We start from the raw sequence: 21,018 nt of genomic DNA on the forward strand, positions 1-21,018 counted from the left end.
TGCTAGTGGAGGCTTCATAAAACTATCTGAGCGTGTTCCCCTCTCTTTTCTTTTCTGAAAGAGATTGTGTAGAATTGGTATTATTTCCTCCTGAAATGCTTATTAGAATTCAGCAGAGAAAACAACTGGTCTGGGAGTTTTCTTTAGAAGTTTAATAATTCAAATCATAGTTTTAATCATAGGAGATTAAAGTATGAATTCAGTTTTGTTAATTGATAAAGGACTATTCAGGTTATCTATTCTCGTGTGAACTTTAGTAGTTTGTATCTTTCAAAGAGTCGGTCTATTTCATCTATGTTATTGATTTTATGGGTACAAAATCGTCCATGGTTTTCCAGTTGCCCTTTTCTTTTGCTTTTTCTTAACCTCTTTCTTCTTTTATTATTTCGGTGTGATTTCAGACTTACAAAACAGTTGACAGAGCGGTACAAAGAATTTTTCGGATTCCCAGACGTTTCCGTGTTAGCACTTGCCCTCTCTCCACACTCATTTTCTCTTCTGACCCGATTTAGGGTGCGTGGCAGGCGTGATGCCCTTTACTCCTAGAGGCCTCGGTGCATTTGCTAAACCAGGATGCCCCCCACGGCCTGGGCACAGATGCCGGACCAAGGGCTCTGAGGCTGTGTTGTGACTGTGTCCATAGCCGACTCAGCTCCCACACGGTCCCAGTGCCCTGTTTGTGCCAACAGGAAACCCGTCACATGTTTAGCTGTCCTGCCTCTCTCACCTCCTTTAATCTAGAACGTTCCTTGGCCTGCCCTGGGGTTCTGGGACACTGACTTCCCAAGGAGCACTGGCCTGTCGTCTTGCAGAGAACCCCTCAGTTTGGGTGTGACGGGTCTTCCGAGAGTGTGACGTTCCGGGGGTCCTTTCCTATCTTTGTTGATTTCACTTACTATCCTTTTGTGAGAATGTGAAACACAAACTTGATTCCAAAAGTCATAAGGAGAAGGAAAAGTCAGAGGAGGGCCCCCGCCGTCCCCCCCACCCCCGCCCCGCCCCGCCTCAGTGTGGTGAGCTCTTTCCTCTAGCTCTCCAGCTCACATGTACCCAGCAGGGGCCGCTAGCTCGCAGGCAGCCCCTCAGGGCCCCGCCGGGCCCACCACCAGCCGACTTACTCATCCTACCAGCCCACTCCCACACAGGGCTGTCGGGTACGCTGGGAGGCCGCCCCCTCCCCCTACAAGGCCCCTGGGGCACCTGGGCCCAGTCTTCTTCCATGGCCCCCTCCCCTCCGCAGAATGTGGCTTCCCAGGCCCCACAGCGCCTCCCAGCCGTCTCCCAGCCTCCGCAGTCCAGCACCATGGGCTCCATGTTGCCTTCTTAATGTCTGTGGGTTCTGTGACTATGTCTCCTTTCTCATTTCATTGGTAATTTGCATCTTCTCTTATTTTTTCTTAGTCAGCTGGGCTAGAGGTGTATTCATCTTATTGATTTTTTTCAGAGACACAGCTATTGGTTTCATTGGTTGTTGCCATGGACCAAATACTTGTATCCCCCGCAAATTAATAGAATTCAAATTCATACTAGATTGGAGACCTAACCCCCAGTGCAATGGTGTTTGGCGGTGGGGTCTTTGGGAGGTGACTTGGTCATGAATGGGATCTGTGTTCTTATAAAAGAGACCCCAGAGAGTCCCCCGCCCCTTCTACCACGTGGGAGACGGCTATCTGTGAGCCAGGAAGGGGCCCCCACCAGATTGCTGTCCTTGGATGAGGTGTTCTATAAACTCCAGTCACATCAAGTTGGTTGACAATGTTGATGGCTTTTATATCCTTGTTGAGTTTCTGTCTAGTCTTAACCTGAAAGACATCTTCTAGTATAATTGTGGAATCTTGTATTTCTCCTTTAAGTTCTGCCAGTTTTTGCTCTATGTGTTTTGGAGTTCTGTCGTATATCGCAAACGCACTTAGGATTACTATGTTTTCTTCATGAATTTTCCTTTCTGTCATTATCATTATATAAGATGCCTCTTTATTCCCGGTAATTGTCCTTGCTCTGAAGTGGGCTTTGTCTAATGCTAACCTTACCACCCCAGCTTCCTTTTAGTTAATGTTTCCTTGGCATGTCTTGCTTCATCTTTTTACTTTGAGTCCATTTGTATTATTATATTTAATGTATATCTCTCCTTTGTTGGCAGTACATATTTGGACCTTTTTTGTTTTTCTAAGTCCAGTCTGACAGTATCTTTTTTTTTTAATTGGTGTGTGAGGCCATTTATATTAGGGTAATCATTGATATTATTGGATTTCAGTCTACCGTTTCATAATTTTTCTATTTTTTGTTTCCATCTTTTCTGCCTTCTTTTTGATTTTAGTAATATTTATTAGTATTCCATTTCAGTATCTCTGTTGACTTTTGTTTTGTTTTTGTTTTTGTTTTTGTTTTGCGGTACGTGGGCCTCTCACTGTTGTGGCCTCTCCTGCCGCGTAGCACAGGCTCCGGACGCGCAGGCTCAGCAGCCATGGCTCACGGGCCCAGCCGCTCCGCGGCATGTGGGATCCTCCCGGACCGGGGCACGAACCCGTGTCCCCTGCATCGGCAGGCGGACTCTCAACTACTGCGCCACCAGGGAGGCCCCTCTGTTGACTTTTGATGCTTAATGTTGATGTGCTTGGGTTTATCAGATTGTCCTGTTTAGCGTTCGCTGAGCTTTCTGAATCTATAAATTTATGTCTTTCACCAAATTTGGAAAGTTTTCAGCCATACTCTTCAAATATTTTTATTTCCCCAACCTCTTTCTCTTTTATTTCGGAAACTCCACTGGCCCAGGTGTTAGGCCTTTTCACACTGTCCCACAGGTCCTTGAGGCTCTCTTCAGTTTTTTCCAATATTTTCTCTCTCAGCCTGGACACTTCCTATTATCTGCCTTTACTGACCCTTTTCTCTGTCACCTCCATTCTGCCATTAAGCCCATCCAGTGAAAATTTAACTTCGTATATTTTATTTCTCAGTTCTAAAATTCTCATTCAGTTCTTTCTTTTTATAGTGTCTGTTTCTCTTCTGAGACGTTTCATCTTTTTTGTTGTTTTCATTTCAAAGTGCTACCTTTATCTCATGGAGGAGGGTGTATTAGCTGGTTGCGTCCCTTACCTGATCACTCCGCTGTTTGTGTCAGCTCAGAGGTGGCATCTGTTTCTTGCCTTCCCCCCAGCGTGACTCGAACATTCTGGTGCTGAGCGGATGCAGTAACTCGGGTCGGCGCTCAGCAGGGGAAGGGCCTCCAGTGCTGCCATCTTGGTTCTCAGAGCCTGTGAATTTGCTACTTTATATGGATAAGGGACTAAAAGTGCAGACGTCCGGGCTCCCCCTGCAGGACGTGCGGCACCGAGGCCGCACAGGCTTGTGGTGGCGGCCTCCTGTCGGCTGTCCCAAACCCGCTCCTCAAATCCAGCGCACACAGGGATCCTGGACCCTCCGGGAAAGAGGCTGATGGAGCAAAACACAGGATCCAGGAGGAAAGTCAGCTTGGAGGAGACAGATGTGCAAAGTGGAGATGACCAGACAGGCAGACCATACAGCCCTCGAGCCGCTCAGACACAAGGGACACAGGTAGCTGTAAAAGCGACCATTCAGAGATCTTAAAAGAGCTCAGAAATTAAAAGCATGAGAGCAACACCTAGAAATCCGTAGAAGGGTCTGGAGTTAGAGTGCTCCCATGCGTAAGTGAAGAATGAGCGGAGAATAACAGAGGGAAGTCGGGGAAATGGCCAGGCCCCACGGGACCTGCATAATGGGAGCTCCAGAAAGACCACAGGGGAGGAAATCATCAAGGAAGCAACCCAGAAGGTTTCGCAGAGCCCAGGACTGAGTTTCCAGCCTGAAAGGCCCTGCTGGGTGAACAGCACAGAGGATGAGAAGGACCAGGTGTTCGCCTCTGTGAAATTCTGCACCCAGGACAGGAGAGTCCGGGCTCGGAGACGAGAAGGTGGAGGCTGGAAGGCCACGAGGAGGTGCCTCAGGGGAGGGGGCTTCCAACCGGGGATCCACATGTACCTGCCTGTCCTTGGAGTGGCGGCAGGGAGTGAGGACAGCCCGGGCATCCTGGCCCCCCCCAGTTCCACTTCCTCCACATGGACCAGGCCGTGACCAAGTGGCAGCTGGGGACCTGGAGCCCAAGGCCCCTCCAGAAGGGGTGGGGGGAGAAGGCGGTGGACCAGACACTGGGGGGGGGCAGCTCGTCCGCCAGGGAGGTAAGGCCCAGGCCTGCGGTCAGTGAGGACAGTGCATTCCCTGCCCCCCCCCCGCCTCCCCCCAGAAGAGTCTGCGAGCACAGACGCCAGGCGGATTCCAGCAGAACCATGACGCGCTCAATCCCCCGGCAGAGCGGAAGCGAGGGCTGCAGTGGCGGCGGGGACACGCGGACGCCTGAAACCTGGGGAAACCCGGGGGCAGCAGCTCTGTGAGCCGTCAGCTGGCAGCTCACGCCACCCCGGCTCCAGGCGGCCGCTCTAGCAGGAAGCCTGGCCGGGGCTCCGGGGCTCTGTGGCTCTCACATCCTGCACGTTTGACTCCAGCCCTCGTCCCGCTAGAGTCCAGACTTTGAAGCTGCTCAGCTTTCTGGTGTCCTTGCAGCTGGGACCCCTCCTCGTACTTTCATCGTCAGCTTTCCTTTCTTGGGAAGTGGCTCTCTTGCAGTGTTTGTGGGGGGATCCTGTAGTCGGCGAGTCTAGCCCCTTTCTTCTTCTTGGAATTACTCTTGGGGGCTAATTTCTGCCCTCATATTTTGTTTCTATTGACTGCACTCTCCTTGGTTTCTTTTTCTCCTCTCTAGCTCCCCGTTCTGACTGAGCTTTCTCATGCCAGTTTAAGTCACACACTCTGCTTTCGTTCTCGGGGGATCCCCTTCAGCGCAGGTCTTTCCAAGCAGGTTTCTCTTTGACCCCCTAGATTTCGCAGGACTGGCGTCTCCCAGCAGTCCTGCATCCGTCCAAGGCCCCAGACCCCGCACGGACACAGTGACTTTGTCCAGAAGTGGAATCCTGGACGGCACAGATCTAGTCTGTGTTCCTGACTTTTTAAGGCCCCCCTGAGGTTCAGGATGTGGGTCACCCTCCTCGCAGCCCCCAGATGTGCTTCTTGTTCTGAGGGCCTCCCCTCAGTGCTTTCACTGAGGGTCTTGATGTGAAATCTTCCTGCATCTCACCCCGCGCCTTCGTGCTTGGATAACAGCTTGGTGGGATATAGAATCTTAGGTTCAAAGCTTTTCCTTCAACCTTCAGAACTCCTTCCCAGTGTTTGCAGCGCGGGTGCCGCTGACGGGGTCCGCGGCTGGTTCTCTGCAGCGGCTCTGCTCCGGCTCCCTCTTGAGCTTTCGTGAGCCTGACATTCTTGGCTTTGATGTTCTTGAATTGCACTGTAATGTGTCTTTTTCGTCTGTTTTGCCTGCTTGGTGCTCCAAGTTCTTTCCATCTGAGGTCTGGATTTTGTTTTCCATCGTTGCATCCAATGCTGTCCCCCTCTGTCACTGGCTCTACCTCTGGAGACACCTTTACCCAGCTATCCCTGGGCACTGTCTCCCATCTGCTGCTCTTACGTCTGCGTTCTGTCTGGTTTCCCTTCCCTGCTGTCTTCAGGACTGATCTTCCAGGTTGGTACCCATCACAGCACACCCTCGAATGTTTTCTTTCTTCCTTACATTCTCATCCCTAATAAATAGCTCCCCTTGATTTGCTTGTACTATTTCTTCTTATTATTTCATTTTGCTAATCGATTTTCTTATCTCCTTAAACATATTTATTTAAATTCATGCTTGTCTCATCCTTGGTCTCCTTTCTGTGCTGCCCCACCTGCCAGGCATCTCCCAGGCTGTCTCCTGGTCCGTGTGTTCTGTCCCTGAGCAGCTGTGTGCTGGGGGCAGGAGGGAGGGTCAGAGGGCAGGGGTTGGGGGGAGGGGCTGGGCCGGCGGGTTTGCCTCCTTGGTGAGGGCTTCCCCTCAGAAAGGGCCACCTGGAAGGAGCCCTGGCCTGGGGTTTGCATGAAACTGTGGAGGGGGGGCAGGGAGGGGTGAGTGCCCGGTGCGCTCTTGCCTCTGTCATCCCACCAGGCCGACTGTCCCCAGGCAGCTGGGGGAGGGGCCGCAGCAGACCATAGAGAGGCTTCCTTCTACCTGTTCTCTGCTCCGCCCCCCCGCGCAGGGCTGCCTGGGCCACAGTGAGGAGCAGCTGGGGTCCCCATGGCCTTTCTGGGGCTCACTCCTGTTTGGATGATGTGTGCTGACTTTGGGGAGGGGACAGAGCCCACGCTGGCTCGCCCTGCACCCACAGAAGCCTCGCATCCGTGCTTAACCTGGATGCCAAAAGAACTTAAAAGGAGCCGGAGGGGAGGCTCAGACTCATTGGATGGTGTTTGGTTCTGAGTTCGAGGCTGGAGCAGGACCCTAAGGTTAAAGCAATGAAAATCCTCAGGGGAGGGGGTGGCCAACGGGCAGATGTGCTGACTCGCCGAGGTGAAGGGGTTTCACCCATTCCCACAGCCAGCCTCGGGCCTGTGAAGGTGACCCACGCAGCCTGGACCCAGTGGCGCCCACGGATCCCGTGGAAATGGTGTGAGAGCGGTCTTGCGCGTCTGGGAGCCCGCAGACACCCAGCAGGCCACCGACCCCTGCCGGCCCGTGCTGGCGTGGTTTCTGGAAAAGCCAGCACAGTTGCCGGGAACTTCTCAGGAACCACAGGCGACCTACTGGGAACAAGAGTGGAGACTTTCTCACGTTCAGGCCGTCGCTCTTCTAGAGAAAGACCTAGAAAACCCTTCCCTGGTTGGGAGAAGTCGCCGGGGGCCCCGAGGGTGTTGGCTCCCGGCAGGTCGTGGACGGGGCCTCCCTGCTGAGGTTTCTGCCCCTTGGTGCCGGGCGCGCAGGTGAGGGCCCACGCGTCCTCCAGAAACGCAGGTGTGAAACCCCAGACCACGTGTGGCCGAATCACGGAGTCGCCCGGCGCAGAAGGTGGAGCACAGTAGGAGTCGGCCGGAAGGGCAGAGCAGAGCCGGCAGGGGTGGGGGGGCCGGGTGGCCCAGGGGCAAGGGTCTCGGGGTGGCTGTGAGGGATGGCGGCTGCACAACCCCCTGGGTCCCCAGCTGTTGAAGAATGGCACTGGCGAGGCTGATGGGCGTATGTCTGGGGATCCGGGGCGGGCAGCCCCAGGATGCCCAGCTCGACCGCTCCGGGGAGAATTCCTTGATGTCCTCACCGCTGCACCCACACTTTTCCGGGGCCTCCGCTGAGCAGGCTGCGGCACGGGCTGCTCTGTCTCCCACTTTGGTCTTGGTGCTCAGAGAAACCACACTTTCTCACCTCCCGTTGTGACCGCTGAGCCTGTCGTTCCCAGACTCCTTTGACGTGGCTTTTCCTTCAGGGGTTCGACAGACATAGATAAAAGTGTCAGAGGCTTCGTGAGAGCTGGCCCGCAGGTGGACGCAGCCAGGAAGGGCAGCCTGCCCCCCACTCCCCGGCGGCCGCCAGCCCACACCCTGCCTCCTTCCCGCTGGCCCACAGTCCCCGCCAGCCCGACCGTACGCCAAGCGGCCGAGGGCAGCGCCACGCCCAGGCTGTGTCCCACCGAGGCCCTCAAGGTCGTGCTTTCTGTCCACTCAGTGGTCTCCCTGTGGGTCAGAAGCCCCCAGCTCCTGGCTCCACCCCTGAAGGCAGTTCAGCTGCCTGGGGCCTGGCTGGACATGGCCTCTCCGTGGCTTTTAGACCCCCAGAACTCTCCACTGTGAAACCCCTGACTGTCCACCAGGAACCGCTGACCGTCCAGGGTCACTGTGCAGGGCTCACTGGTCAGCGATCGCTGTGGTCACTCAGGCCCTGCTCTGCCCCTTGGCTTGTCCGAGGTCACACAGCTGAAAAGGCAGCACTCGGTTGGAATAGCTGCGTCCCCCCAGGGAAGGAAGAGAGGTGTCTGTCTGCTGTGGCCACGTTCTGTGTCCGGGTCTGGGCTCCACTCCCACCAGCCACAGGGAGGCTGGAGGGCCCAGGGCCAAGCTCACCGTCCAGGTACCTCCACCGCCCAGGTGTCTGTGCCACAGCCAGGTCACTCACCTGGAGAGAAGGACCTGGAGGGCCCTGGGCAGGGGGTGGCCAGAGCAGGGGCCGCGCTGGCACGAGGGTCTAGCTCCCAGGGCCTGGGCGTCCGCACCTGCCTCCACCCTTGCGGTCCTGCCCTGTCAGCCAACTGCATCTTTGAGAACTGCTTTCAAGTGCCGTAGCGGCTCCGTGGCAGGAGCCCAAGGCCAAGTTTACTGTTTGTGGGATCTATAAACAGCCAGCGATCCGCTCCCAGCAGGAGCGCCTCGCACGCACTCAGGCCCCACTGCGAGGCCCGGCGAGTGATCTGGCTCCAGCAGGGCCGAGCGGCTGCCCGACACGCCGGGTGCCCCTCACTAGCTCGCGTGACTGGCGGCCCTGGCCTTGCGGTGTTGCTCTGTAACCGTGGCAACGGCTCTCAGGGGAGGGCACAGCTCCCAACTTCCCTTCATTCCAGGGAGGGGCGGTGAGAGGGGCCGTTGGAATTGTTCCTTTTTCCCTCTTCTTTTTCCTCTGCCGTGACCTTGACGAGCAATCTTTGAAGTACAGGCTAGCTATTTTTTCTGCGTGGGCTGGAAGAGATCAGGATATTCAAGGGTTGGCAAAAGGAAGTTCCGCTTTCTCACCCGTTTGGCTTGATCCCCGAAGAGGGGCTGGGCAGCGGCATCGGGGGGCAGAGCGAGTGGCAGGCCCTGCAGTGGCAGGTGCAGGTCCTGTGACTGCTAAGTAATTGAATGTGGATGTGCTTGTTTCTCCCCTTAAAAAAGTGCAGCCTTCCGCTTGGGGCCAAATTCTTTTTTCCACTTGGAAAAGTGATCTCATTTTCCATGTACCATGTTTAAAAAAACACAAAAGTCTTGTAGGATTAAAAAGAGAGAGAGAGAAAACAAACAAATGTTTGCGACGCATATTTGAAAGACGGTCCCACATGTGCAAAAGTATTTGGCGTGATGGTTCTGGACCAGAACGTCAATCTGATATTGAATCCATATGGGTCGGCAAACAGCACTTTATGGTCTTTTTGCTTTTTTAAATTTCTGCCTTAGGAGTTAAAATTAAGGTTGTTTTTGGTCATGACTAATCTCGTAAAATCTTTTTTGAGACGGCATTTTATATACTCAAACCCTGAACATTTCTTTGGTCTTTGGACTATTATTAGTGGGATGTCATGAGTCTCTGAAATGGGAAATGCTGTGCGAGGGCTGGTGGTACAGCCAGCACCCACCTCGCCCCCTCCCGCTGCCGGGGGGCTGGGGGGGAATGCACCGAGTCTGCAGCTTGCCCGGGGGAGGGCGCAAGGCCCTCGCGGCCACCACTGCCCAGCCCCATGAGGTGTCTGGGCTCAGTCACCTGGGCCACATGGCCACTGGTGACATTACCTCTCCCTGGTCAGCGCTGAGCTGAGGTGTCTGGGCTCAGTCACCTGGGCCGCATGGCCACTGGTGACGTCACTTCTCCCTGGTCAGCGCTGAGCTGAGGTGTCTGGGCTCAGTCACCTGGGCCGCATGGCCACTGGTGACGTCATCTCTCCCTGGTCAGCGCTGAGCTGAGGCTGTAAGAAGGATGGATGCTGTGTCCTGACAGTCCCGAGGTGGACCCAGCGCCACCCACCCTGCTTCTGCCCAGACCCCTGGCGGAGGGGCACTGCAGAGCCCCAAGGGAGGGTGTTGGACCGGCAGCCTGCAGGGCCCCGTTCTGGGGCGCTGCGGCCAGCTCCCAATAAGACGCGAGGCCTGTGGAGGCCAGAGCTGGCTTCCCTTGTCTGAGGGTCACAGTCACGGCCGCAATGGGCGGCACCAGCCCCCGGGGTCTCGGCCATCAGACCCCGCTGGGCATGGGCACGGGGCAGGGAGGGAGGCAGGTGCCCATTCAGATCAAGTCCCAGCAGCACAGGAACCCCGGGTTTCCCAGGTGAGGCGCTTGAAGCCAGAGCAGGAGGGCCAGTGAGAACACAGGCACCGTCCTCATTCTGGAAAGACTCCCAGCTCTGAGCTGGCGGCAGGTCCGCCCCATCACACGCCTCCTTCCTCCCAGGCAGTGTTGCGGCGGGAGAAGCTGTGGACTTTCCTCCTTGCTCTAGACACCTTCCTTCCCGAAATGTGCTCACGTCTTGCTGGAGCCCCTGTTCACAGCAGCATCGTCCTCGGGAGCCAGGAGCCGAAAGCAGCCCAGATGCCCATCAAGCGATGACGGATAAGCAGAGGTGGTCTGTACGTGCAATGGAGTATTAGTCAGCCTTAAAGAGGAAGGACATTCTGACACATTCTTCAACACGGATGCCCCGGAGGGTGTGGGCCTGAATAAACAAGCTCGTCACAGAAGGCCCAGTCCTGCGCGAGTCCACGTAGGAGGTCCCTGGAGGAGGGAGTAGATGGCGGGGCCGGGCGGGGGGGGCAGAGTGTCAGTTTGGGAAGATGTGAAAGTTCTGGAGATGGTGGTGACGGCCATACAACCACGTGAATGTGCCACAGAACTGTGCACTTGAAAGTGGCTAAAATGGTGAGTTTTCTGTTACGTAGATTTTACCGCAATATAAGAAAACCTGGCATTAACAAAGTGCAGTGTCTCGGTTGGGTCAGTGTCTGAGGGGCACAGGAATCTGAGCCTCAGAGGCCCAGCCTCATCTTCGATTCTGAGACTGACAGCGCTTCAGGAAATCCTCCAGACCGGTGGAAGTGGATGCGAAGGTTTTCTGTTTTTAGGTAAAGCATCTCTGAAGTGGCGCAGAAACTGTGAGAAGTGCTGTCCAGACTTGCCATCTCCGGGCTGGCACAGGACTTGCCATCTCCGGCTGGCACAGGACTTGCCATCTCCGGGCTGGCACAGGACTTGCCATCTCCGGGCTGGTACCCAGTCTGGCTGGGAAGGACTCACCGACGAGGCTCTTTGGGGTCTGCTTCGTGTCCTAGTGATTGACCCAAACAGTGGGAGGGAAAGAGGCAGTCAACATATAGGAAAATTGGGGCTTTTGTTAACCATAGAACATCGCAAATGTTTCATAGGTTCCCCCCGCACCAAGAAACACTGGGGGTTGGCATATTCACAGACTCGTGACTAGCCCACTGGGATGAGATCCAGGCAAACGCTGGACTTTGCATCTGCGGCTCAAAGACGTGAGGACAGTGGGACCAGACACTTCTCCCGGGAGCCGCACAGGAATTACAGTAACGAATGACACAGTCTGTCTGGTTCTGGAGACGTTCCGGTGGACATGGGTGTCACCCAGCGTCGATTTTCAGTTCACTGGGGTTTGGGGTGGGTGAGTGATAACGGGCTTTGCGATGAGATGTGGTCACCAGTGCCACACTGTTTAGGGCAGAGGTGCAGCTGGGGGCTATGTGAGGCTTGGGTTTGTTTCTTGCTCAGAAAACTCAGCACAGAGTCTAAATCCTATTGCAAAGTCACCACCCGGGTGTTTGAACCTGTGTGTCAGAAAGTCCAGAATTTTGAAATAAAGTGAAAAGTTGGGTGGTACCTCCTCTTCAAGTCATGTGGGCACAGGGCTGCTCAGGGATCACCCAGGGGGATTTTAATTTCGCATCTAATGCAGCAATCTCATCCCAGCTGCCTGTGAGCACCTAGTGTCTCAGACACGTCTTAGGCTGGTTTAATGTCTCAGTGCTTCCCTCTTGAATAAGATCTTTGTCGAGTGTTTGCTGTATGTCTTCCTGAGGGCTGCGGCGTTTCTTCTCTGAGTTATACTCTAATGGCTAAGTTGTGGCTTTGTCTCGTTTGAGGCTGCGAGACTGCGTCCCTTTCCAGGGGGCTTCCTCGTGAATGGTGTGTGGTGTGATGTCACTTTGGGCAGAACACACGACCTCCGTTTAAGCCGGACACCAGTCAGCAGCTCCGTGTCCCCGCTGCCCCCGACACCCATCGACAGAGAAACACACACATCTGAAACAAAAGTGCCGTCCTAATGTGAAACGGAGAAGGCAGAAAATCTGCAACAAAATTAACTGGAAGAATGTAGGGAGACGACAAGGCAGAAGCCTGAGCACGCAGCAGCCTCCGGGGCTGCGGGTTGGCTGGGGCAGGGCTGGACAGTGGAGTCTCGAGCCTTCCGGCTGCAGGAGCTGAGGGGACACTGATCAGGGTGGCAGCTCTGGTATCTGGTCCACTTGTTTTAAAAGCAAATTTTAGGTAAACCTCTAAGGGACAGAAAGTACCATTCCAGAGCCATTCCAGAGCACACAAAATGAGGGAAGGGGCAGCTAATTCTGTGCGGTCAGGAACCCTGTACTAAAACCAGGCAGAGACGGCGCTCGGGAGAAATTCAGCCCGTTTTACTTGTGAGACTAGATGAAGCCATCCTGAACGCGGCGCGGCACACCAAGTCCATCATCGCCGTGAAGGAATGAGGCGTGGTGGCTGAGCGCAGAGCTGGAATGCGTGATGCTCCACGACAAGAAATATTGGTCAACTGTAGATGAACACTCAGCCTGTTAAACAGACAGACAGAATCTCAGGGGAGAACCATCTGTTGAAAAGCCCGTCTTGTCTAGTAGTTTGGATGCCACCACCTCTCCACCTGTACCGGCCCCGCGCTGGGCTTCCTATCCCAGGCTACGGACGCACTTGTCTATTCACGCACCCGCACCCAGCTCCTTTAGTTGTGGAGGCCTGATGGTATGTTTTGACAAGAAATAACAGTCTTCCCTAACTTTCTTTTTCAGTGTTTTTGTAACAGTTAGTGCGTGTTTACTTTCCATATTTAGTATCAACTTGCTGGCTCCATAAAAATGTGATATACACTCCACTATATATAAAATAGATAAACCATAAGGGCCTACTGCATAGCATAGGGAACTATACTCAGTATCTTGTAATAACCCACAATGGGAAAGAATCCGAAAAAGAGTATATAAAAATATATATAGTGATTCAGATATGTATATATATCTGTACACCTGTACTAACACAATATTGTAAATCAGCTGTAGGTCAATAACAAAGTTTGATATAGACAATATTGCACTCTGTTGAGAACTTCACTTAGGAAGAATGGGCATCTTTATGATGGTGAGTCACCCAGTCCAAGAGCAAAGGATGTCTTTCCATTTGTTCACATATAACTTTGTGTCTGTTGAGATTTTTTTTTTTTTTTGTGGTACGCGGGCCTCTCACTGTTGTGGCCTCTCCTGTTGTGGAGCACAGGCTCCGGATGCGCAGGCTCAGCGGCCATGGCTCATGGGCCCAGCCGCCCTGCGGCACGTGGGATCTTCCCGGACCGGGGCACGAACCCGCGTCCCCTGCATCGGCAGGCGGACTCTCAACCACTGCGCCACCAGGGAAGCCCTGTTGAGATGATTTGACGTTTTCTTTGCATCGATTTTGCACATTTCTTGTTGAGTTTACAAGTCCTGGGTCTTCTTTGTAAATGGGGTTTTAACCACCATGATGTCCTCTAATATGGTCATTTTTCTCATATGTAAAGGTTATTGAATATATATATTTAATTTTATATCCCTGCTGCTTACTGAATTCTTTGAGTTATTTTATCATTGATTCTCTAGGGTTTTCTGAGTAAACCATGGTATCATCTGCAAATAGCCATCGTTTTACTTTCTCAATTCTTATACCTCCCATTGATTTCTCTCTTCTAGTTGCAACAGTTAACACCCCCCAGATACTACAGGACAGGAGTCAGCAAACTCTTTCTTTAAATGGCCAGATGGTGAAATATTTCAGGCTTTGTGAGCCATATCAGCGGTCCCCAACTTTTTTGGCACCAGCGACTGGTTTCATGAAAGACAGCTTTTCCGCGGATGGGGTTGGGGGGATATTCAGGCGGGGATGCTAGTGACGGACAGCCATGGGGAGCGGCAGGTGAAGCTTCCCTCACTTGCCCGCTGCACTCACCTCCTGCTGTGCGGCCTGGGCACTGGGGACCCCTGGGCCATATTGTCTCTGTCGTAACTACTCAGCCTTGCTGTTGTAGTGCAAAAGTGGCTCGAGACAATACGTAAATGAACAGGTGTGGCCGTGTTCTAGTAAAATTTCATTTACAAAACCAGTGGCAGGCTATATGTCGGGGGGTGTAGTTTACACACCCCAGTATGGGATGTCATAGGCATAGTTGCCTTGCTTCCTGATCATACTGGAAACACCTAGAATTTTCCCCCATTAAGTTGCTACCTTGGGAATAACATGGACAGACACACACACACATACAACATGCACACACATGTTACCAGGTTAAGATGTATCCACAATTCCTATTTTCTTGTGTGTTTTTATCAGGAATGAGTGTTGAATTTTGTTGAAAGCTTTTTGCCATCTATAAAGATAATCATAGGGACTTCCCTGGTGGTGCAGTGGTTAAGAATTCGCCTGCCAATGCAGGGGACATGGGTTCAAGCCCTGGTCCGGGAAGATCCCACATGCTGCGCAACAGCTAAGCCCATGCGCCACAACTACTGAGCCTGCGCTCTAGAGCCCACAAGCCACATCTTCTGAGCCCATGTGCTGCAACTGCTGAAACCGGCACACCTAGAGCCCATGCTCTGCAACAAGAGAAACCACCACAATGAGAAGCCTGCGCACCGCAATGAAAAGTTGCCCCAGCTCACCACAACTAGAGAAAGCCCACGCGCAGCAACAAAGACCCAACACAGCCAAAAAAAAAGATAATCATAGGTTTTTCTCCTTAGATCTATAAATGTGGTGTATTATATTAATGAATTTCTTAGTATTTCCTGATATCCAACTTTGCATTCCTGGAACAAATTCCTTTGGTCATGATGTATACTTTTCTTAACGTGAAACTGAAGTCTGTTTGCTAATATTTTATGTAGCATATTTGCACCAGTAGTCACAGTAAGCAATTTTAGTTTTATTGTATTTTCCTTATCAGAATCAAGTGTCAGTGTTATACTTCTTAAAACGAATTAGAAAGTTTCCTTCACTTTCTATTTCCGAGACGATTTATGGGGCACTGGTGTTATCTGATTTTTAAAGATTTGGTAGAATTCCTTTTTAAAACCATCTGGGCCTGGTGCATTACCCTGGATTAGTTCCTTGATAACTTTATTTCTTCTACAGAAATCGATCTTCTAAGGTTTCTATCTCTAATGGGTCAATTCTGGTAAATTAATTTCTTGAGTATCATTTTTATTATTTCCTCACTATCTTTTTAATGTCTGTAGGATCTGTAATGATGTATTCTTTAAAATTCCTGGTGTCCGTAATTTGTATTTTTCTTGATCAATCTTGCTAAGAGTTTATCAATTTTATTAATCTTTTTAAAGAAGCAATTTTTCACTTTGTTGACAATCTTTATCATTTAACTGTTTAAACAATTTCCATTGTTTTTTCTCTTATTTTAAATTCTTCTTTCCCTCTCCTTACATTGTATTTAATTGTCTCTGCTTTCTCTAGTTTCTTGAGGAGGGATTACACACTTTGTTCTTTTGAAACAGTCATCGTAAGCTTACTGGGACTTTATGTTGCCTTTTCTGCTTATATGTAACTTGAAGTTCATCACCTCTCTGTGTTCTCATTATGATGGGGGTGCAGATTTGTGTAGTTTTACCTATTCTTGTTGTTCTCCATCATCTTTTAGAAGTGTGGGGATTTGAATTTAGGTGGCTGCCTAGAAATCTTCGGTATCAGTCATTTAAAAGCTCTTAGATATTGATATGTATAAACTCTAATAGAAAAATCAGCACATGACATGCACGGGCAGTTTACCAAAGAAGAAATACAAGTTATCAATGAATGTATGAAATTTTTTCAATCTCATTAATAATCAAAGAAATGAAAATTATAATGATGGTAAGATAATTTATCACTTATAAAATTGGCAAAGATTAGAAAAAAAGAAAAAGGTATCCAGCATGGTCAAGAATTAAGGGAAATGGGTATTATAATACACTGCTGATAGCTACAAACTTCATAGAAGTTAAAGTCTCTATATGTCTGGGGACTTCCCTGGCGGTCCAGTGGTTAGGACTCCTCGCTTCCACTGCAGGGAGCGCAGGTTCGATCCCTGGTCAGGGAACTAAGAGCCTGCATGCCGTGCGACCAAAAAATTAAAAAAAAAAAAAAGAGTCTCTAAATGTCTGTATGTTAAAGATTCAAATTGAAAAACTTTGAACACCACTGTCCCGTTGCCTGAACCTCCCTTACCTCCAGCTTCTGTATTGGCCCAGTAGAATCAGACTGTTCCTACCTCATGGAGGTGATGCAGAACTGGATGAGCTGTTCCACATATGGTGCCTGACGCTCACCAGGACCTACACAGAGTGTGCTGCCGTTTTCTGTATCAAAGTGATGATGATGATGCCAGAGGATAGATAGATACAGATAGGTAGGTAGAATGCGCGTTGGCATGCGCTCTAGTGGCCGCAGTCCCTCGTGCGTCCTCACTAGTGATGGTTCTGGGAAGCCTGTGCAGGAGGGGTTGGAGGGCCTGCTTCTCGAACAAAGAGAGACTTTAAGTTGAGCCCAACACAGCACATGCCACAATAGTTACAGATATAACTGAAATTTAATAGTGATAAAAATATTGTGAATAACATACATGAGTAAATTTAAAATCAAGATGCAAGGAGTGCATTACTAAAAAATATTTTTAAATGCCATAATTGATATAAGAGAAAAATCCTGAATAAACTAACAACCATTACATAAACTGACCTGGGGCTTCCCTGGTGGCGCAGTGGTTGAGAGTCCGCCTGCAGATGCAGGGCACGCGGGTTCGTGCCCTGGTCTCGGAAGATCCCACATGCCGCGGAGCGGCTGGGTCTGTGAGCCATGGCCGCTGGGCCTGCGCGTCCAGAGCCTGTGCTCCGCAATGGGAGAGGCCACAACGGTGAGAGGCCCGCGTACCACACACAAAAATAATAATAAAAAATAAATAAATAAACTGACATGGTACTAAAATCCACCCCCTTTCACTCACCATCTCTCCCAAAATGCACCCAAACTGGAGGATCTTAGAGGTGAGGTGAACCAGACTTTCAAGGAATACATCATTCTCATCATAAATAAGTGGGTCCCAAGAATGAAAAAAGAGATTAGGTATACTTGACACCAAAATAAAGAGAGAAGCTTCTAGGCTGGATTTCCTTAAATATAAATGAATATTTTGTAAGTGGAATGAATCAATTCCAAGAGCATATTAAAAATTATGATCAGATAAGGTTTACCGTATGTAGGCAAGAATGATTTCACCATCAGAAAATCTGTCACTGTAACTAACCACATTAATAGATTAAAGAAAATCTATGTGATGATTTCAGTAGATATAGAAATAGCACTTGATGGAGCTCAACATTTTTTCATGATAAAAATTCTTAGAAAAATCAGAACATGGTATAGAGGAGGGTGCATGAATGGGGAAATCCACAAGGTGGCATAAAGGTTCTGTTCTGTTTCAGGTACTGACGTGTCATCTCATAGTGATGGTGTATATTTTATAAAACATAAATTTGATAATCATTAGAAAAAGAAGAACCCTAGTCTTGAGCCTTATAAACCATGACCAAGTTCCCGTGTCACCTGCTAGCTTGGGACCTTTTGCAAAATGGTCATAAATAAATTAAAAGCGGGCCTTTCTGGAGGTTATGAATACAGACCACAAAACGGGGGAGAAATGGTTGAAAAGCCGAACAGAATCCATGCTCGACTTTTTCATTTGAGTGATTTCACAAAGGCATATTGGAGCCAACTCGATGTTTTGTTTTCTCTAGTCCCTCCACGGCTTTGCTCTGGTGGTGAGCGCAGAGGGGATGATATTCTACGCGTCAGCGACGATCGTGGACTATCTGGGCTTCCACCAGGTAAACACAGCTGCTCTATCTGCTGCGGTTCGGTTCTGTTACCTTGAAAGTACGCGTTGTCTTCAAGGTTTAAAATGTCTCTAAAATCAAGCTGCTGCTTCTTTTTTTTTTTTTTTTAAATCATGGAGCTTTTGTCAGATGAGGAGTTGCACACCTAGCTTTGTCTAGGGCCCAGGGTCACAGCGAGAGGCATGACAGTGTCCTGGGCGTCCCCCGTCTAAAGGGCAGCGACTTGTGCTGACTGAGGCCGGGCCTCCCGGGCTCCTCGCCGTGAGAGGCTGGTCAGGGCCAGGGCAGTGGACCTGTCCTCATCTGTGCATTGGTGTCTCAAAGCCCAGACACGAGGTACAGTCAGGACGTAGTGTGTTCTGGAAACGCTCTTGTTGGTGTACAGATAATTCATCTGGAACGTTGCCCCAGGCAAGCCTAGCTTGGATGATTCCAGACCTTGGGACAGAGCTGGATGGAGTCCCATGCAACACCGGGTCCTAGAAGGGTGGCTCAATGAAAAGTCCCAGGAAAGGAAGAAGGACCTGGCTTGGCCTCCGGGAGGGAAAAGAAGTCTCTCGTGAGAAATCCCAACCCAAAGTCACCAGCCTGATGGTGCAGCCTCCCGGCTCTGGAACTTCGACGGCTGAGGTCTGAGGACAAGCCGGGCACCACAGTGGCCGCAGCTGCTCTGCCAGGGGCCACCCCCCAGACGCAGCCCTCTGCAGGGAGCTCGCGGTGCGGAGTTATTAACTCGAGGAAGCCACGGGCCAGCGGCACTGGCACCCTCCCTGAGGAATTCAAGACAAAAACAGGTGGATTTGCGAGAGAACAAAACAGAACCTGGAGGAACGGAGAACAGTGTGTCTGTCCTCAGGGCCACATCCGGAGGCAGAACCTGTGCAGTGATTCGCACGGCTTAATATACAGAATTTACAAACTTACACTAATGTAAGTTTAGTGTAAAGAATCATCGCCTAGTGACACAGGATGAGCGAGAAAGGGCTGCAGACACAGTGGGTGCAGAGGGAGCAGCGCCCGCAGGGCGGAGCCCCGGCGCCCGGGAGGAGCACTTTTCGGAGACCACGCCCCCGCCCCACCCCCCGTTGGCTGGGGCGAGGCGGCGGCCCCTGGGGGATGGAGAGTCCCCCGAGGCGCCCACCCGCTGGGACGCTGGCGAGACTGGGACAGGGGTGCTCGCCTGGAGGTCGTGGACGGCCCCGCGGGGCCGGGGTACCTCTGCCGGCAGAGGGGAAGTATCTGCAGAGCCGGGATCAGAGCCAAGCGAGGGAGCGGGGACAGGCCAGACTGGCGTTAAGAACGAAAATCTCCCTGGATGGGCCGAGCACCAAGGGGGTGCCCGAAGCTGAGGGCAGCGGAAGCCAAGGTGTGAGAGCCCGGTCCCCGACAGGCTGAGAACTGAGCTCCGCCAGAGCCCCTGAGGCCGATGGGGCCCGTGATCTAATTTCCATGAAAATCCTCATTTGAATCGTTTTCGATTCCTCCCACGCTCGTTTCCAGGTTGACTTTCCTGCCACGTGGACCCGCACAGAGTGACCGCCAGGCCCTGTCGTGGCCCCGGGACCGTCTGGGCGGCCTCGCGGGCAGCGATCGCGCGGTCACGGCCTGTGGCCCAGCAGCGGGTGGAGGCGCGGCCCCCGCGGGGGCGTGGCCTCGGGGAGCCGGCTCCGCCCCTTCGAGTCGGGGTCGCCCGACTTCCTCCTCCGCGCGGTGGGGCTGCGAGGCCGCGGCCGGGAGCCCCAGGGCGCTGGGGGCGCTCCTGACGCGGGAGCTGGGCCACGCGGTGCGCCTCTGCAGTCGCTGTGCGGAGGCCGCGCTCGCACGAGGTCGGGGGCCGTGGCCGGGGTGCAGGCTCGGGCTCAGGGTCCCCTGGAGCAGCGCCCCCTCCAGGACGGCAGGTGACTCCGCGAGGCCGTGGGCACGAGGCATTCCAGCCCCAAATAGCGAAGCCTTCCACGTGCTCCCCTGGAGGTCGTGTGCAGGATCTGGATCTAGAAAAACGTGGTTCGGTCTGCCTTTTGCGTGCTCAGAATTTCTTTTCGTTCCCATCACTGTCGCCTGAGTTGCTCTGTGAATTCTCCAGACACCCAGAGCCACCTGCCTTTGGCTGTAATTCGAAGGTCTTACCACCCGGTAGGACCTTCGTGGGAAAAGCCCTGCAGAGGAGACCTGCTTCCAGGTCTGAACTTGCTAATTGGCTCTTCTGGTTTCTTGGAACTTGGTTATTTCCGCTGAAGCGTTAGAAGTGAAAACCAAAAAAAGTTTTGCCTTTTATTATAAATAAATAGTTTCCAAATGCCATTAAATCAGGCCATGCCTCTAGTTTATGCAAAATATTTCATGAACATGTTCGGATTGCTTTGTGCTATTGTAAGCTTCTTGTGCAAAACGCCTTACGAAAAGTCAGGAACCAGGTATTTCCTGGCGCAACCTGAGTGCAGCGTTCCAGTATCTTGCGCTTAGCGCTCTCTGAGACGAATGGATAGGCTTTAGATGTATATTTTAGTCGCTGTTGCCGTTTGCTGTTTCAAGATGTTGTCTGTTCTCTCGGAGGTCTGCGGTAGGGGCAGCTTGTCCGCATGTGAACTGGGGCAGATGTGAGGGTCTGTGGAAGGAATCCACGGGCATGGAGAGTGGATATGCGCCCTCTCTGCACAGAAAGTAGAGATGGTTACTGCTGGAACGAGCTGTTTGTGAAAACGGTTGTATCAATACTTTTATCCTCAACTCCGCAAAGGGTGGTTTAGAGGCAGGATGAAGACCGCCTGACCCAACCAAAGCAGGGCCTGTTTTGTGCTGTTTGAATCATTGTTACCTACTCTCTTCCCTCCTTCTCACGTTTCCCACCATTTATTTTTCTTGACCTCATTTGTAGGAATCAGACCCTAGGAGATTAGGAAGGACGAAGGGCAGCCACACTAGTTGCTACCAACTTGGTCTCCTCACCCCAGATAACTGGTCTTCAAATTCACCTTGGTCAGCGATGTCTCCAAGTCAACCTGCCTCCTGTGCCCATTAAGCCACAGACCCACACCTTGCGTCCCATTCGTGAATCATCTGAGGTGTGTGGAGACGGCAGATGGGGCAGCAGGGAGGCCCTGGGGTTCTGCGAGGCTTGGGGTCACCTGCTAAAACGCACCAGAGAATAACCTGGATCACAGTGCCTGTATATCAGTTTATGGTGAGACGTATCCAGCGCTC

The 21,018-nt window shown here is 51.8% G+C and overlaps 1 protein-coding gene across 7 annotated transcripts in view; it reads left to right on the forward strand.

Annotated features, from left to right (window-relative positions):
* The window catches only part of AHRR (aryl hydrocarbon receptor repressor), a 71,227-nt gene that overhangs the window by 38,909 nt on the left and 11,300 nt on the right, over positions 1-21,018 (forward strand). For 5 of the 7 annotated variants that reach the window (XM_027125406.1, XM_027125405.1, XM_027125407.1 and 2 more), the window contains one exon: positions 17,719-17,808. In XM_027125406.1, coding sequence (XP_026981207.1) covers positions 17,719-17,808 — 90 coding nt within the window. Of the gene's footprint in view, positions 1-11,326; positions 12,653-17,718; positions 17,809-18,774; positions 19,184-21,018 lie in introns of those variants that run through there. The other 2 variants (XM_027125409.1, XM_027125410.1) reach the window with 2 other exon arrangements.

This window comes from Aethalodelphis obliquidens, unplaced genomic scaffold (assembly GCF_003676395.1).
Source record: "Aethalodelphis obliquidens isolate GAN/ISIS:26980383/991018 unplaced genomic scaffold, ASM367639v1 scaffold29, whole genome shotgun sequence".
Lineage (NCBI taxonomy): Eukaryota > Metazoa > Chordata > Mammalia > Artiodactyla > Delphinidae > Aethalodelphis > Aethalodelphis obliquidens.